At 35.9% G+C, this 18,405-nt stretch overlaps 4 protein-coding genes across 4 annotated transcripts; 2 read left to right on the forward strand and 2 right to left on the reverse strand.

Moving 5' to 3' along the window:
* The first annotated feature begins 1,562 nt into the window (after nt 1–1,562).
* On the forward strand, nt 1,563–1,997 carry LOC127900547 (uncharacterized). Its single transcript, XM_052435692.1, has one exon. The coding sequence runs from the start codon at nt 1,563–1,565 to the stop codon at nt 1,995–1,997; it is 435 nt and encodes a 144-aa protein (XP_052291652.1).
* Nucleotides 1,998–5,115: 3,118 nt separating this feature from the next.
* On the forward strand, nt 5,116–5,565 carry LOC107177971 (agamous-like MADS-box protein AGL61). The gene has a single exon (XM_015532554.2). It carries the CDS (start codon nt 5,116–5,118, stop codon nt 5,563–5,565), a length of 450 nt encoding a protein of 149 aa, XP_015388040.2.
* A 1,327-nt stretch (nt 5,566–6,892) lies between these two features.
* LOC102624054 (uncharacterized) lies at nt 6,893–10,765 on the reverse strand. Its single transcript, XM_006485792.4, has 12 exons — nt 10,472–10,765; nt 10,111–10,308; nt 9,696–9,962; nt 9,456–9,588; nt 9,227–9,360; nt 9,041–9,136; nt 8,651–8,923; nt 8,286–8,483; nt 7,860–8,126; nt 7,485–7,751; nt 7,296–7,394; nt 6,893–7,196 (listed from the first exon to the last, which is right to left on the reverse strand). Exons 1-12 carry the CDS (start codon nt 10,577–10,579, stop codon nt 7,092–7,094), a joined length of 2,145 nt encoding a protein of 714 aa, XP_006485855.3. The 5' UTR covers nt 10,580–10,765; the 3' UTR covers nt 6,893–7,091.
* A 553-nt stretch (nt 10,766–11,318) lies between these two features.
* Nucleotides 11,319–14,312, reverse strand: LOC112498919 (uncharacterized). Its single transcript, XM_025100790.2, has 2 exons — nt 12,186–14,312; nt 11,319–12,106 (listed from the first exon to the last, which is right to left on the reverse strand). Exons 1-2 carry the CDS (start codon nt 14,310–14,312, stop codon nt 11,933–11,935), a joined length of 2,301 nt encoding a protein of 766 aa, XP_024956558.2. The 3' UTR covers nt 11,319–11,932.
* Nucleotides 14,313–18,405: the final 4,093 nt, after the last annotated feature.

An 18,405-nucleotide genomic window follows, 5' to 3' on the forward strand; every position in this document is an offset into this window, starting at 1 on the left:
TAACTTTTCATGATTCGGAGTCCTACTTGGAAGCTTCCCATTCGTTTGCTCTCTCCTTTTTTTGTTCCCCTCTTCTTCAAAACTACTGTCGATTTATTCAATTGAAAGTCATGATAAAAAATTATAAAAAAATGCCTCTTTAATATTTTTATTGTCAAGTTGACATGGCAAAGGGACATATGCAAAGTTTGAATCGCCAAAGGGATATGTAAAGAGTATATATATGTTGGTTGCTTCGAATTTGTATAGATTAGATGAGAAATTTTAGAGTACATTAATGATATTATATTTAATTAATACATATATGCTATGCATATTTTTATTAAATATGTTTGATGTGTTCTAAAATCATTTCAAATGGAGACAAATGGAATATAAAAGTACCCAAATAGATGGATGTATGTAAAGGATAAATTGTCATTCCCCTCTCTCTGCCTCTAATTGATATCGGGCTGCTCACTTGAAAGACAAGATAAAAATTGTAAAAAATGTCTCTTATAACATTTTTCTTGTCAAGTTTACCCAGCAAAGGGAAATTTGTAGAGTTTGAATGGCCAAAAAGATATGTAAAGAGTATATAAATGTTGGTTAATTGTGAAAATAGTAAAACTTTTATGGTTATTTTTATAAATTTTCCAAATAGAAACTTAAGCTTCTAAGTTTTTTCTGTTATAATTTTTGAAAACAAATTTTGCATATGTGCATGACACAAGAAGTGAAGTAGAACGCTAAACTGATAATAATAAATTGATGCCGAGAATATACGGGTCTATACTATATACTATACGTGTGTCGATTATACCGACGCGCCACATCACGTGAGTGGCACCCACGCTCGTGTTAATACCTGCTTTTTATTTATTTATTTTCTTTTTGAAGAAATACCTGCTTTTAAGAAAAAACAGAAAGATATAAAATAAGAAACCCAAACCATGCTTCCCCACCAAACGCGCCGTCAACGCCCAACCTTAAAACCAGCCAAAACCAACACCTAGGGGACTCGCCTTCCCAACTAATCTCCCTACAACCACTCATATTTCAACACGCCAGCATCCTCATTACAACGGCCCACCCTACTTGGGACTCTCTTTTCCTTTTTGCTCACGTGCCTGTTTCCTCCGCCAAATCGTGACGTGGCGTTGTTTCGCTCGCCCATGCAGTTAAATTCTATTTTTAGTTCTTTTTGCATTAGATTATTTTCATTATCCTTTCTTTTAATTTTTTAAAAAATTTTTTATTTTTATTTTTATTACCGATGCCTATAAAAACAAAACCAAAACAACATTCAATTTCCCTTCTCGTGTCTCCATTTTTTAAAAAATTAAAAAATGAGGCCAACATCAGCAGCAGCACAACAATGCAATAACGATAACAATAATAATCAAAATAATAATAATAACAATAATAATTCTCCGCCATTGAAGATCAATAAAGACTCACATTTCATCAAGAAATCGTCGGCGTCGGCGTCGGCGTCGGTGTCATTGCCGCCGTCGCACCAGCATCCAGTGATCATCTACACGCATTCGCCGAAGATCATACACACGCACCCGCTAGACTTCATGGTACTGGTGCAGAAACTCACCGGATTGTCGCGATCGAGCGACGATAACTCGACGGAGAAATGCAATGGATCGTCGGAGGAGGAGAATAATGATAGCAACAACAACAATATTAAGAGCTGTAAGATCGCCGGAAAGGACGACGAGTCGACGTCGGTGATAACGACGGATGAGAACTGCAGCGGAGGAAACATCGACGACGGTCAGGTGAATTCTTGTTTTTTTCCGCCGCCGATATTTGAGCCGCCGAATCCATTTTTTACGAGTAATATTCCAGTGTTTACGCCGAATTCTGCAGATTTTTTGTGCTCGAATCATCAGCAGTTTTATAATTACGCAGCTAATTCGTTGCTTTTCTCGTCGAATATCAGAGGGGCAATTTTGTCAACACATCCGGCAGCAGCTGAAGGCATGAATGATTTTCGTGAATTTTAGAGTTTTTCTTTTTAAAAATTTTGGAGGCATACATATTATTATAATATTATTTATATTATAATATATTAACTATTAAATTCATTCATTCATTCATTAGGTGAACTCTTTTGATTTGTTTTTGATTATAATAAGGGTTCAATTAAATTAATTAAGTTATTAGATAGCATTTTTTTCCCCTTCAGGAATAAAGTTTTACAGAACAATGTTTGTTTATTGAGCCTTTTATTATTTCACTTGATGGTACTCACGGAAGAAAGACAAAATTTTGTTTATTTACGTAGCTTTCTTATTCAAAATATATCATTGTAATTTTTTTGAAATCATATATGCATAAGATGGGGACTCTTTGGTTTTTTTTTTTTGGGTTCTAGTTCAAAATGTTTCTGATCTCTTTCTTTTCTGCATGATTTTTTTTTTTTTTGGGTAGTATGTGAAATATATGTGAAGACTAATAATGTTCATTACTCAAAAAAAAAAAAAAAGATATTGTCAACGATTACTCACTTGAAAGACAGAATAAACTTTTATAAAAAATGTTCTTTAACATTTTTCCTATCAACTTGAACCGGCAAAGGGACGTGTGGATTTTGAAGGGCCAAAGGGAGAGTAAATACATGTTGGCTGTCTAGAATCTGTCAAAAATGAGAGGAGAAGTTTTAGATTACATTTACATCATAAGTTTATAATTTATTAATGCATATATATTATGTGCAGTTTAATTAAATAAAATTATTAATTATATAATAATTTTTTAAAATAAATGCACATATGATATATATGCATTAATTAGGTGTAATACTTATAATGTGTTTTAAAATTTCTCAAATAAAAAACTGATGGAGTATAAAAATGAGTAAATAGTTGGACGTACGTAAAGAACAAAATTATTATTTTATAGTTACAAATTTTATTACCAAGATTTGAAGTGCTATAGTTTTTGAGGAAAATCATCGCTCATTAAAAGTTATAACTTTTCATGATTCGGAGTCCTACTTGTAAGCTTCCCATTCTTTTGCTCTCTCCTTTTTTTTTTCCCCTCTTCTTCAAAACTACTGTCGATTTATTCAATTGAAAGTCACGATAAAAAATTTTAAAAAAATGCCTCTTTAACTTTTTTATTGTCAAGTTGACATGGCAAAGGGACATATGCAAAGTTTGAATCGCCAAAGGGGTATGTAAAGAGTATATATATGTTGGTTGCTTCGAATTTCTATAAATTAGATGAGAAATTTTAAAGTACATTAGAGATATTATATTTAATTAATACATATATGCGATGTATAGTTTTATTAAATATGTTTGATGTGCTCTAAAATCACTTCAATTGGAGACAAATGGAATATAAAAGTACCCAAATAGATGGATGTATGTAAAGGATAAATTGTCATTCCCCTCTCTCTGTCTCTAATTGATATCGGGCTGCTCACTTGAAAGACAAGATAACAATTGTAAAAAATGTCTCTTATAACATTTTTCTTGTCAAGTTGACCCAACAAAGGGAAATTTGTAGAGTTTGAATGGCCAAAAAGATATGTAAAGAGTATATAAATGTTGGTTTCTCATAATTTGTAGAATTTCGAGGAGAAAATTTGAAATACGTATTATATCTAATTAATACATATGTGCTATGTGTAGTTTAATTAAATATAATTATTAATTATATGGTGATTTAAAAAAACACATATAATATATATGTATTAATTAAGTGTAATACCTTTGAAGTCCTCTAAAATCTCTCAAATAAAAAATAGATAGAGTATAAAAATATGTAAATAGATGGATCTACATAAATGATAAAATTATTATTTTTTTTTGTAGTTACAAATTTTTATTACAAAAATTTGAAGTGCTATAGATTTCAATAAAAATAACCGCTGGTAAAAAGATATAAAAAAACTTTTCATGGCACAGATTTCTACTTGGAAACTGTATTCCCCTCCCCCCCCGGCCCCCCCCCCCCCCCCCTCTCTCTTCGTAAAACTGGTGTCCTTTTATTTAATTGAAATACAAGATAAAAAATTATATAAAATGTCTATTTAACATTTTTCTTGTCAAGTTGACCTGGCAAAGGGACACGTGTGGAGTTTGAATGGCTACAGAGATATGTAAAGAGTATATATATGATGGCTGTTTAGAATTTATAGAAATTAGAGGATAAATTCTAAAGTACATGAAAGGTATTATATCTAATTAATGCATGTATATTATGTATAATTTAATTAAATATAATTATTAATTATATGGAATGAATACATGACATATATGTATTATATATACGACATATAGATTCCAATGAAAATCGTTGCCGATAAAAAGGTGTATAATAGCTTTTTATCGGCAATGATTTTCTAACTTGATTCTTTATCAGTTCATTGCAAAGGTCAAATTTCTTTTTCAACTCCATAGCACATTATGATGGTAAAAACAGTGATTACAATCAATTATATATGTGCTTTAGAATTTGAATCTTAATAGTTGTTAATTACTTTGTATCAACCTACCTCACGGGCTGTTAACTTGATAGAATCCTAGAATGTTGGAAGCTTATAACTAATAATTTTGAAATTCAATTATATTGTACTTATTTTTTTATTTGAAGTTCAGTCTGCATATAATTTAAAATGGCGACCAAAATGTAAGGAAAAAAAAAGAAATACACAGTTTTTATAATTATTTATTTAATATTTTATTTTAATAATATCATGCTAGTTTTATTTGAAGCTAATTTATTAATTGAATTTTAATGTGAAGTCATTAATTATCTCACTCCTTAAATTAAAAAAATAAAGAGTTAGATATTAGTATTTAGTTTTATGTCAAAATTTTTAACTTGAGACAGCCTACCTATTTATTAATTATTTAAATTATTTATAAATTTGAAACCATCTGAATTTATATGTGAAAATTTTAAAACATTTAATATTTTAGAATTTCAGTATACAACAGGGAGTTTAGAGTTAATTACCAACCTCTACATCCTAACGTTCAACTCTCTCGCTCGCTCTCTCCCTATATATAACGGGGACGCGCTAAAACGACCACCCACTCTCAGCTTCCTTTATATACACAGCTCTCTCTTGTTTTGCGTACGCAACTCTCTTGTTTATGTTCGATGAAAATGGCGCCGGGAAAGGGAAAACTGAAAATCGAAATCAAGAAAATAGGGAAGCAAAAAGCGAGAATGGTTACTTTTTCAAAACGACGGCAAAGCCTTTTCAAAAAAGCCCAAGAATACGCTAACATCACCGGCTCTCAGATCGCCGTTCTTGTTTTCTCACCGGCCGGCAACCCGTACGTTCATGGGTCACCGTCATTTGACGCCGTTATTGACAAATTCTTGAGCGTTAACGGCGGCGCAAGCAGCAGTGGCCAAGTGGGTGTCCATCACAATGAAGCCGATGTGTGCCGCGGATTCTTGATGGTTCTGGAAGACAAGATCAAACGGTGTCGGAGTGCGGAGGATTTGTCGGCGGTGAAGGCGGAGTTGGAGGAAGTGAGAGTGAAGGTTTTGCAGAGACTTAAGCATATTGAAGAAGACGAATTCGTCACTTCTTTGCTCAATTGTTGATTCAATTTTGATGCTGGACATTAATTAAATTAGGGTTTTGCTTCGATCAACTGATAGTTGATCAAGATTCGATTTTTTTTTTTTTTTCCGTTGGGTATATATAGTTTACATTAGGAGATTTTTAGGGTTTACAAAATGATTTTTTTTTTTTTTATTGGCTTACAAATTGCAAAAGTACCAAACCCTTTCACAAGCACTGGCTCACAAATCACAATTCTGGCAGCAGTAGTGTCTTTTGCTTACTATCGACCTTGGGCATCTCCGTAGCCAAAACTCGCAAGTGAAAGAAACAAATAACAAGCTATTTATTATTAGAATTATTTTTGAAATTAGAAGTTTCTAATATTATAAACCCAATGTTTGAGATTTGACCGATTATGTGGAAATTACTATTAGACCAGAGCCTTAATTTTGAAGATGAGGCTTGGAATGATGAAATATAAACCCAAAAAAAAAAAAAAAAAAAAAAGGTAGCTGTTACTAAGGCATCAAAGAAAAGGTTAAAAGAAGTTGATGGAAACAAAATGCAACTCAAATCTATTAATCTAACCAAGAAAACGGTCTCTGCCTTAGGGTACAAGTGGTTGGTAGAATGAAGTTGGCAATGAATGGCCTTGCAAAAGAGGAGTAGTCCATCTCAGTGGCAAATGAACTGAAAAGGATAATGCATGTGTCTGGCTAACTAAAGGGTAATGGCAAATGAACTGAAAAGGATAATGCATGTGTCTGGCTAACAGGCTCATGTGACTTACAAAATGTGACTCATGTGTCTGGCTAACTGGCTCATACTAGCTTGTTATTTGTTATTAAACAAATAACAAGCTAATATGTTAGATCATGCGTGCTTTTTTTGTGCTTGGTTTGATTATTATTCTTTTAAAGAAGAAGGATCATGTGTTGTTTTTGTGATTTACTTAGTTTCTAATATATCTTCAGTTAAGAAAATAGAATGGAGTCTTCTTGTTGCCTTTAAATTAAATTAGTATTTTGTTTGATTAAGTTATTGTGAGGCTTTGATTGAGATTTTGTTACTTTATGTTGTGAATGGATGAGTTTATAGATCTATGCCGGACAATTGTTTGATAAATTGTCTAAAAGAAAAAGAATTTGGTGCTTTGCTTCACTAATTGTGGCCTAGAAATTATTACTGCATGTAGAAGTATTTCCAATCCGTAGTTGACTTTACATTAAGAAAAAATTATCCTAATTGAATGAATAACTTGCGTTGGTTTTCGCTTCATCAATTCAGTGCAGCAATGAATCCTCTTATATATGCATATAATAGAGGCAAAATGAAAAAAAAAATTCCACAAAAATTCGGTAAATGGAAATATTCTAATAATTGCGTTCTGTGTCTAGCTTATTTCATTTCATCGTAATGCATTTACTATCATAAAAAAGAAGACACAAAAAATGGCCAGGCACCTCCCTACAGCTAGCCGTCTCCCATCATGATCCTGCCCTCAAACAATCAGCCCCTGGAAACTTATCATCATGTCATGTGAGTCGCTGTGATTAATTATCATTCAGTTGCCAATATATTTACTGCCCTTGTTAACAAAGAACATAAGTATTGGTAGAAAGCGTTTTCTACTGCAGGTTGAAATCACATCAGCCCAGGAACCAGTAACCTACATATGCACATGACACAAATCTGGATTACAGAAAGGAAAATTATACAAGAAATCAAAAAAAGAAACAAAAGAAATTTCAGCACCCTCTGAATATACCTCCACATTTGAGTCACTATGCTGAACATTATAATGTTCATCATGCTGATCATCAGACAGAAAGCAGACAGAATATCGTCGATCATAAGAGAGGCAAACCTGGAAAAATGAAAGATAAAACTTTTAATTGCAACATGAGCACGCAGCTTCAATTTATAACTTGAGGAGGTTCAAGCACATGAAATTTACCATTGAAGCGACGAAATATGTGTAATCAGGCAGGTATCCTTGAAATATCTTGCTTAGATCCAACTCATTAGAGAGAGCACTCAATGTCGTTGATATATTTTCTAAACTCTCGTCAACTCCCTGCCAATCTATAAGTGATATGAAGACCTGTGGAAGACGCCGTGGAGCACACGAGATACGGTTTAGTTGTCCGCAGCCACAAGTCATTTTCCCACCCATCCCCGTCAACTCTAAAAGCTGTTTACCAGACATATCCCTGTGGTCATTCTGGGTTAAAAGGACAATGCTCAAATCATCAGAAACAGAGACTAAAAACATTTGTGTTCCAAAAAATAAATGGAGACTTTGTCAATGAAGTATACCAACTCAACCTACCTTCCACCTTCTGAGATCGTATGCGGATATAGTGAGATAAAGGAGAGTAGACTTCTCATATCCCGATCTAATATGACAGTTGGTGCATTCTATACTTTCCAAAACATCCATTCCAAATATTCTATGCACCAAACAATGGGAGCTTGTACAAGCCAAACGGCCCATGTACACGTCTTCTGGTTTGTCATCAGAATTAACGTCATTAAATGACTGGTGGAGAGCTTGGAAGATAACAAGAAGGAATAGAGAAGCATGCTTCACTGGTCCCTGGAAAGTAGGCATTTGAATGAGGGATAGTATATAGATACAAAGGAAGGAACCAACATAAAGACAACAAAGAACAGCAATGGCTTATATATCATTTCAAGTTCTGCAGTTTTGTGGAGGTGAAAATTTTTCAAAACTGGAGACTGATTTGCTACAAACCTCCTGGAAGTTTTTTCGAGTACCGTAGCAAGTGCTCAGAGCAATTCTTAATTCAGTGGGATCAACAGCTTCTCCGCGATTCTTGGCAGCAATTATGCCAAAAAAGGCACAGACAATGCAGGGATCTTCATCGTGCTCTTCAACTTTATCTAATAACTTTTTACATTCCTCTTGAAATTCTCGTAGGTTCCATAGGGACTGCATTACCACATAAAAGAAAAAAAAAATATTCAGGAGTGACAGAAAGTGAAACAAGAAGTGACCATCTTTCCAGTAGCAGATGACAGAAAATCATCTGGTTATGGAATGATAACCCATCATTCCAGTAGTATGTGACAGAAAACATTTGGTTATGGAATGATAACCTGTATAATCGTATATAGAATGCTATTAGCAGCTTCTTTTCCAAGTCCAGTTCCAAGCAAATTGACATTGAACCTAGCCTCATGCTCAAGTTGAAGCTGATAGTTCACATTTTCTTCAAGCAATTTTTTGTCGGCCGCAATCGATTGTTGCAGATCATCAGCTCTTTCATCCTTCTCAGAATTTGGATTGTCATTGTTAACCAAGAACAGAAGTACTGGTAGTAAGCGTTTTCTGCTGCAGGTAGAAATCACATCATCCCAGGAGCCAGTAACCTACATATGCACATGACACAAATCTGGATTACAGAAAGGGGAAAAAAAAGGAATATATATATATATATATAAGAAATCACAAAAAAAAAAGGGAATCTCAGCACCCTCTGAACGTACCTCCACATTTGATTCACTATGCTGAACATAATGTTTATCATGCTGATCATCATAAAGAAAGCAGACAGAATGTTGTCGATCACTAGAACAGCAAACCTGGAAATGAATGACAAAAAACTTTTAATTGCAACATGAGCACACGGTTTCAATTTATAACTTGAGAAGGTTCAAGTACATGAAATTTACCATTGAAACGATGAAATATGTGTAATCAGGCACGTATCCTTGAAATAACTTGCTTACATCCACCTCATTAGATAGAGCACTCAAGGTTGTTGATATATCTTCTGAACTCTGGTCACCTCTCGGCCAATATATAACTGCAATTTCAATCCATATGTAACTTAAGAATAACTAAATTGTTGATCATATGACAATTTGTCTGCTTTTTAATGACAATTGAGATCTAGCATACTGGCTGTCAAGACATGTGGAGGACACCAAGGAGCACGGTTAATAAGGTTTAGTTGTCCGCAGCCACAAGTCATTCGCCCAATTATCCCCACCAGCTCTAAAAGCTCTTCATTAGACATATCCCTATGTTTATTCTGAGTTAAAAGGACAATGCCCAAAACATCAAAAACAAGGACTAAAACATCTGTATTCCAAAAAAATAAGTGGGGACTTGTCAATGGATAATTCCAACTCAACTTACCGCAAGGACTCTGAGTTTGTCTGCATTTAGAGAAAGAACAAGGTGAGTATTCTTTCGATATCCCGATCTAATGTGACAGTTGATGCATTCTATACTTTCAAAAAGATCCATTCCAAATATTCTATGCACCAAACAACTAGAGTTTATGCAATCCAAACTCCCCTCGTACATGTCTTCTGGTTCGTCATCAGAATTAACAGCATAAAATGCCACGTGAAGAGCTTTCAAGATAACTATAAGGAAAAAAGAAGCATCCTTCACTCGTCCCTGGAAAGGAAGCATTTGAATGAGGGTAGGTATTAAGGAACCAACCGAAAGACAATAAAGAACAGCAACGGCTTATATATCATTTCAAGTTCTGCATTCTCATGGAGGTGAATTTTTTTTTAAAACTCAAGACTGATTTGCTACAAACCAATTGCAAGTTGTTTTGGTTCCAGTGGCAGTAGCTCAAAGCAATTCTTAATTCAGTAGGATCAACAGCTTCTCTGCGATTCTTGGCAGCAAATATGCCAAAAAAGGCACAGACAATGCAGGGAGTTCCAACGTGCCTATGATCTGCATCTAATTTCTTCTTGCATTCCCCTTGAAATTCTCGTAGGTTCCATAGGGACTGCATTACCACATAACAGAAAAACATTTCAGCAGTGATAGAAAAAGAAACAAGAAGCGACCATCATTCCAGCAGCAGATGACAGAAATTCATCTAGTTGTCGAATGATAACCCATCATTCCAGCAGTATACGACAGAAAACATTTAGTTATGGAATGAAAACCTGTATAATCATATATAGAAAGCTATTGGCAGCTTCTTTTCCAAGTCCAGTTCCAAGGATGTTGACATTGAGCCTAGCCTCATGCTCAAATTGAAGCTGATACTTCATATTTTCTTCAAGCAATTTTTCGTTAGCCGCAATCGATTGTTGCAGATCATCAGATCTTTCATCCTTCTCAGAATTTGGATTGTCACTGAGCACAGGTGAAACATCTCAGACTCTACTTAAATTGAAAACAATTCAATACCAAATTAGGGACTAACTTTTGAACTGCTTTCTCCTGAGGAAGCGAGGGCCGCTGAATATATACAGTTTCCGTAGGCTGCTTAATATCTCCAGTTTCCGTAGGCTGCTGAATATCTCCAGTTACCGTAGGCTGCTCAATGTCTTCAGTTGCCGAAGGCTGCTCAATATCTCCAGTTTCCGTAGGCTGCTGAATATCTCCAGTTGCCGTAGGCTGCTCAATGTCTTCAGTTGCCGAAGGCTGCTCAATATCTCCAGTTTCCGTAGGCCGCTGAATATCTCCAGTTTCCAAAGGCTGCTCAATGTCTCCAGTTGCCGTAGGCTGCTCAATGTCTCCAGCTGCCGAACGCTGCCCAATGTCTCCAGTTGCCTAAAGTACAAAAATTTCAGCTTACTTCAAACAATTTATAAACAGAACAACTTACTCGGCAGCAAAAACAAGAAGATCACAGTTCAGAAACCAAACCCTAAAATCCATAGCCTCTCCCTGATCTTTCCTTTTCTTGTTCTTGTTCTTCTTCTTGTTTTTGGATTTTCTTTGTGTTTGTCCTTTATTATCAGGCTCCTCTAAAAGTTTTTCTGTTTCATTGTACTTCTTCTCAGCCTTCTCGGTCACAACCGATTGTTGCTGATCATCAGCTCTTTCATCCATCTCGGAACTTAGATTGTCACTGAGCACAGGTGAAAACATATCAGACTCTACTGAAAGTCAAAATACTTCAATACTAAATAAGGGACTAACTTTTGAACTGCTTTCTCCTGAGTAAGCGAAGCCTGCTCGGTATCTCCAGTTTCTGAAGGCTGCCCAGTATCCCCAGTTTCCAAAGGCTGCTCAGTATCCCCAGTTTCCGAAGGCTGCTCAATGTCTCCGGTTGCCTACAGTTAAAAAGAAAAAAAATCAGCTTGCTTCAAACAAATTAGACTTACATGACAGCAGGGGGAAAAAAGGGAAGATCACAGTTCAGAGACCAAACCTTAAAATCCTTAGCCTGTCCTTGACCTTTCCTTTTCTTGTTCTTATTCTTGTTCTTCTTGTTTTTGGATTTTCCTTGTGTTTGTCCTTTATTATCAGGCTCCTCTGAACTTTTTTGAATTTCATTTAACTTTTCATTTAACATCTTCGCATCCTCCTCATCAATATGACATTCTAGTCGTGACTACAGAGCACAGAATTTCACCATGTGAAGATGTAGTATAAACATCAAAGGCAAAAAAGCATTAAGAAAACTGAGAGATTCGAGCACAAACCTTGATAAATGACTTTAACATGGGCAGCAAAATTAACCGATAGTCATAAGCAGATATCTGTCCTAGATGCAGGTTGAATAGCCTCATGCTGACAATGCTTCTGATTATCGTTACAGTTTTTAGAGTCATCTGTGAGATTGAAAATGTTCAGGCAAATGAGAACGAAATAGCATTATAATTAAAGAATCCTTCAGCTGAAGGAATAAAAGCCGATGGTACTCACATCATTTCCCAGTTGATCTCTCCACGATATAATTTTTTCTTCTACGTAGTCATCTGATTGATTTAAGTTTTCGTGCACTCTTGACGTGTTTTCAAACTGATAAGCAGTCACAGGTTGTTCTGTTTCCAGCACATTCAGAATAAAATCTAACTCAAACTGATAAGCTGCATCATCATCATCAAATTGATTGATGACATCAATAATCTCTTCTAGCTCTGTTTGCCGTTCTCTGAGAAGGGATTCAAAAGTTTTCCTCACATACTCTGGATTTTCCTCCCTTCGCTCAGTCTCTTCAGCACATATACCATTCACTGCCAATAGTGCATCCATTTTTTCTGAAAGCTTGCTTCTTTCCTCATACGCTCTCACAAACTTTGAACGTTCCACTTTAAAGGACTCAAACATCTTAACTCTTTGCCCTTTATTAGATTCTCTTAGACTTGCCCATAATTTTAATGGTTCCCCAACCTCTTGGCCCACATATAACCATGACATTACATCAGTACCACAAGACAGTATGCCATCCAAAATCAGATTCGATGAGTTGTTGTCAAATACAACAGCCTCTTTGAAATCAGAAGTCTTTGCACCAGTTAGTTGTTCATCTGTGTCTTCACTTAAAGTACCAGACACATGCTGTAATTTATGGATGATGCTGTTAAGTTCTGAAGATTCCAAAAAGCAAACTAGCTTAAGTGTTTTTGGGCCTAGATTCTTCAACAGTGAATCAGAAAATCTAGTCTCAAGCATGGCAACGGCATTCTGTATCACGTCATCAATATCGGCTTGCACAAGAAAATTGTACCTGAGAAGAAATTGAAACGTGCTACGAAGACTCTCAAGAAGTGCAATACGTTTGTTATCATCACTTAATGGCCAATCTTTGGGTGCTATAGATGATGCTTCCTCATCACTTTCACTTCCCATCTGTTTAGTGAGTGGGACATCTTCATCAGAAAAACCTTTATGCTCATCTTGACCCTTTTCTGCACACCTGCCACTGTCATCCGGATTACAAGATTCTGATTTGGATTCGTTTTCCAAAATCTTGATTGCTTCTGCTGTATCAACAGGCTTCCACTCACCATTAACAATCATCTCATGTGAAATCTCATCGACTCGTTTTGGAAGGATTGATGCCAGATCATGATGAATTCTCAAGTCATGAGAATCACAGAGGTGCTCCATGCAAGACTGCCAGTCACCAAACTTCTCCGAACAATCGCAACACTCCCAAAACTTCCATTCTCCCTGCGCCTTAGCAAATTTAATAGCTTCCGAAAGAAGATCCTTCTCCTTGCGATCTGTCAAATGTTTTTCGAGCTCTTCTCTTTTCACTCGAAATAAACTTCTTTTTTGCTCAGCACTCATTTCATTGTTCCAGAAAGATCTTGCATTGTTTGCTTTTTCAAAATTGGCCATAAATTTATCAGCAAATTGTTTCTTTTTTCTCTCTTCTAGCTTTTCCCGCATAGGATTTTGCTCCATTTCCTCCTTCTCTGGCAAATTCCCGAGTCTCGCAAGCTGGTTTTTAATCTCAACTACCTTTTTTTCTGCTGCCTTTGCACTTTCCTCGATCATTTCAACTGAACTGATGGCAGCCCACCTTTTCTTCCTCTCACTTTTCTTGATCAACTCCCTCAATTCTTGCTTTGTTTTCTCAATTTCCCATTCTTGGCTCGGATCTTTGAAAACGAAAGAAGATCTTTCAGGCTCCCTGGGATTCTCGATTCTTAACGCCCTGTTACATTCCTGAATCACCTGGTCATATTCTCCGTTGAATCTTGCCAAATCATACAGCGTACAGGCACAAAAGTAAGCTATTGTGGTGGAATTCGAGCATTGAACCGATGCTTCGAGAGCAGAGATGGCTGCATCTTGGATGAATTTCTTGTTTGTGTCATCATCGTATTTATTTCCCAAAACGATTTTGTAGAGTATAAAGGCTGTGGCGTGGTGGTAAAAAGGACATTTTTCGTAGCGTGACCGAGAATTTTTGATGCATCTCAAGGTTCCAACGTAGTCTCTTTCGTCATATGCTGCAATGGCAGCCCTGCCATCGGTGGTGGTATGGAACGGTGGCGGCGGCGGCGGCAGCGGTTGTTTTCTTTTACCTTTCTTGCTCATTTCGGGGATGGGTTTCTTGTTTTTCTCGACAGAGAATTAGTAGTGCTTGTAAGTGTTTCTTTTTCTTTTTCTGCTTGAGAAAATGGAGGCTTCTCTTGCTTATGGAGGGAAAATAACGGTCGAGGGCAAGTTGGGAAATCCAAAAAAAGTCAACTGATATTCTGATAGTCAGTTGGAGAAGCTGTTATAAGTGTTTGTTAAGCAAGAAAGAAATGGCGGGAAATCTTCTTGGTGTGAAGTTGAAGCCCATCAAGCCCATAATTGCCGAGCCCGCGAATAAATACGACATCATCATGTGTATTAGGCCCACGAAGGCTTGAGCAATCCCATTTTTGAGCAGTTTCCGTCGTGTCAGTTTCCATCAAGCCCATAATTTTTCCAACAGTTTCCGTGCCGCCAGCCGGGGCTGCATGATCCCGTATGCACGTGATTATCCAATAAACTAACTCCATTTTGAGCCCCCAATTAAGAAGATTATGCCTTAAAAAACCTACCAAACACGCAGCTAGATTCGCTAAGGCACGAGAGAACAGAATCAAATGAATAATTGACGGGTAGCTTTGAAGAGGAGGGAGTTTTTGAAATATATGGGTGCGTGTAATAACCCTTGACTTTAAAACCAAGAACTTTCAGCTAAAGAGTAGCTTTTATGAAAATTTAATTAATTGAAATAACTAAAACCGAAATTTTATGTAAATTGAAGATTAACTAAGTTTGTGACTCGTTCAATTAAGTCAAATATTAAGCCCGGCAAATTTTTCTATCTTTTTTCTTTTCCCAATTACCCTAAACTTTTTCGGCATCATAAAATATATTATTTGCTAGTTAGCTACTTGGACTTGATTTTTCTATTAGCTAATTAAAGTCTAATTACAGTCTAGTTCAAGTAATAATTACAATTGGGCAAAATTGTAACGCTGGCTTACCTGACCTACATCTTCCATTAATAAGGCAGTATTCCAATCAACACTGGGAAATTTGATACGTCCCATTCAATAGGTCGGTTGGGCAGATTCTTTTAGAATTTTGAAGAATATTTCATCTCTTGCAGTGTTAAATCTTATCCTTAAATCACAGGCTATGACTATGAGCTTGGAGAACTTACATTCTGGACTCTTGGTTTTATTGTTCTACGGTTTCTAGTAAATACAGCCTTATAAATCTAAAATCTAACTGCAAAGGTGCAATTTGAAGAACTACATCAGAATGGCTCTTATTCCACTTGCAAGTACAGAGTCAAGGAAGTATGCACGCAGAAGGTCAACAACCAGTCCACATATAACAGTTTTACAGTCATTAGTTTGCAGGGATGTCGTCCAGACACTTCACTTTAATTTTCTTGAGCCTTGCTGCAGCATCTCTCATGTATATACTCTGCTCAGGTGAGTCCGTGCAACAATCCAATGCCAAATGCATGATGCTTAATAAACAATCCATTTTGGCTCCAAAAGCTTGCTCCTCTCATATCAAATTTGTTTCAACAACTGCAGTCAATTCATGAGGTAATGATTACTTTACCCACTTCTTTAAACTCATTGCTCCGGGAAACATTTCATCTGTGGGCTTCTTTCTCATAAAAGTTTCCATAAATAGAATACCATAACTACGGACATCGCTTCTGCCTGAAACAGTTCCCTTTGATCCGTATTGTGCATTTTTTAAATTCAATTGAATAGAGGTAAGCAAATGAACTTTAAATAATAATGAACCCAGCCTTTGCATGAGCTTGAGAAAAGAGCAAGTGTTGCATCATAAATTTGAAATTAGACTTGAAATATTACCTAGCGCCATATAACCAATTGCAACGACTGGTTCGTGTCACATAATAATCTCCTTCACCTAAGAGTTTGGAAATGCCAAAGTCACTCACATGTGCCACCATATTTTCATCGATTCAAGAGAATGTTGCTAAGCTTCAAATCACAATGAACCACAAAGTGTTGGTGAATGGCTGTGTTGGAGATATTCAAGAGCTAACCCCACATCTATCATTATATTCAACCTCTTTAGTATATCTAGGAAATAGTTGTGAAAACACAACCAAGGCTTCAAAATTAATATTACAGCAGCTGCTAAGTATCTTTATGAGATTTCGATGAAGAACATTCTTCAGTACTTCGCATTCGGCATTTGTTATGGATTGTTCAGCTGTGTGGCAAATCCAAAATGCTTTGCTCTTTGCACTAAAGCATGATTTGGCCGTGCAATTGCCCTGGTGGAAAAGGTGGATGGTGGGGCTAGTTGTAATTGTGTGAGAGTGGTGGAGAGGCGGTAGAAGCCTACAGTGAGTTGGTATGAAATTGATTACTGATGCTGCTAAGTCAAAATGTGCAGGGATGGGGACTGTGTGTGTGTGTGTGTATATGTATACACACACACACACTTTATACGAATGTACATATCACCTCTCTTTTTGTCTTCCTTTTGTCTTACCAGAATTACACGAGCAGCCGTATGCTGAGCCACCAGTCTCTCAATTGTCGCCTTGTCCATCTTTCTGTGCTTGCTTTCCTTGTGGGGAATATCTTGTCAATATCTCCAAAAACGTAAGTAGGACTATGTATTTACTGCAGAGGATGGGGTACTCCTTTAATTTTAGTACAGGAAGGAAGTTACAGGAATTTGTAGCGGTTCTCTGTGTGGCATTGTAGGTGGTCGGCAATATCTGACATTAACCAGTCAAGATAAGCTGAGCCAGCACCTGGGAACCCCTACCCCTTGCAACATTGGTTAGCCAGCAAGAAAGTGGTAAGATACCTGGAAAACATTATAACCGGCATTCGTTTATATATTTCTAGAGAAGGAAGATTGGAAAATACAGGTTGCTCGAATGCAGACTGGGCCTGTGATTTGGCTGACGGGATGTCCACTAATGGAGCCCGTTGCATATACCTCGGCAATAACCTTATCTCTTCCTCATCTTGAAAGCAAGCATTAGTGGTTGCAAAACCTAGTACATGACTGCAATCCTTATTGGATGAGCTCTGTTATCTCATCAAACTTCCAGTCCTATGCACTGGTGTGACAGTCAGAGTGCTGCTGCCTTAGCCAAGAATTCGGTCTTCCATTGCAAAGACCAAACATATTAAAATGGATGTACACTTTGTTAAAAACAATGTGCTGAAAGGTGACATCATGATGCAGGAAGCATATAAGGTATAATAAATTAGGAAATTTAGATTTTGAGTAAATTTAGTATTTAGTAATTTATTAGAATTTATCTTGTTTTATTAATTTTATTTGAGTTGTATTTGTAATTTCAGTCTAATAAAGATTTTAAATTATTTCTCTTATTCGAGAAGAATTAAGATTAGGTTATTTACTAATTTATATAGGCTTGCTATTCGTAGTTTGTGATAACACTTTTAAATTTCTCATCAATAATATTTACTATTTTCTCAATTGAGATGTTTTTTCTTTTGTAAGAGCCTCATTTCTTGAGTTTTCAAGATTGTATACTAGAACGACATCCAGTATCATTTCTGCACACGTCACATGAGATGCATGATACATACCAACACAGGAGTAGGAAACTAATGTACTTAAGTTGTGTTTGGTATTGAAGTGTTAAGCTGTTGTTGGAAAAAGACTGTAATTATAAAATAAAAATTAATAGTATGTGATAAATATAATTTTTAAATAATAATTTTTATAAAATTAGAAAAGATATAATGAGTTTTTCATCATAAAAGTGTAAAATCAAATCAACTTAACTTTCAAGTTAGAATAGTTAGTATTTACTAAATACTTTAGTGCTATACATTTTAAATTACCCAATTTAATCTCAAACAGGACCTTACTAAGCGAGTCATACTCATATTTCAACCATTTTTGCCGTTATGCTTGCAAGGAATATTAATGAAGCTCATTAGCTACTAATGTGTGCTGATTATCTATCAAGTCGGTTGGAAGATATTTTTAGCTCATCAGCAGCAATTTGTTGACTTTGTAAATAGTGTGTAAAGTTCGTTCGCTTAGAGATTATATTCTATTATTTAGGTTTTGTTTAGTATTAAAGTGCTGTAGTTTTTAAAATATAGATATTGTGAAAAAAAATGTAACTATATAATAAAATTTGATGATGAATAGTAAA

This window comes from Citrus sinensis, chromosome 3 (genome assembly GCF_022201045.2).
Source record: "Citrus sinensis cultivar Valencia sweet orange chromosome 3, DVS_A1.0, whole genome shotgun sequence".
NCBI lineage: Eukaryota > Viridiplantae > Streptophyta > Magnoliopsida > Sapindales > Rutaceae > Citrus > Citrus sinensis.

Coding starts and splice junctions, on each gene's coding strand:
- LOC107177971 (XM_015532554.2), top strand. CDS start 5,116: ATGGCGCCGGGAAAGGGAAAACTGAAAATCGAAATCAAGAAAATAGGG.
- LOC112498919 (XM_025100790.2), bottom strand. CDS start 14,312: ATGAGCAAGAAAGGTAAAAGAAAACAACCGCTGCCGCCGCCGCCGCCA. Junction 12,107..12,185: donor GAGATCAACTGGGAAATGAT/GTGAGTACCATC, acceptor TTTGCCTGAACA/TTTTCAATCTCACAGATGAC.
- LOC102624054 (XM_006485792.4), bottom strand. CDS start 10,579: ATGAAGTATCAGCTTCAATTTGAGCATGAGGCTAGGCTCAATGTCAAC. Junction 8,924..9,040: donor ATAGTGAATCAAATGTGGAG/GTACGTTCAGAG, acceptor GTGCATATGTAG/GTTACTGGCTCCTGGGATGA. Junction 8,484..8,650: donor TTCTATATACGATTATACAG/GTTATCATTCCA, acceptor GTGGTAATGCAG/TCCCTATGGAACCTACGAGA.
- LOC127900547 (XM_052435692.1), top strand. CDS start 1,563: ATGGTACTGGTGCAGAAACTCACCGGATTGTCGCGATCGAGCGACGAT.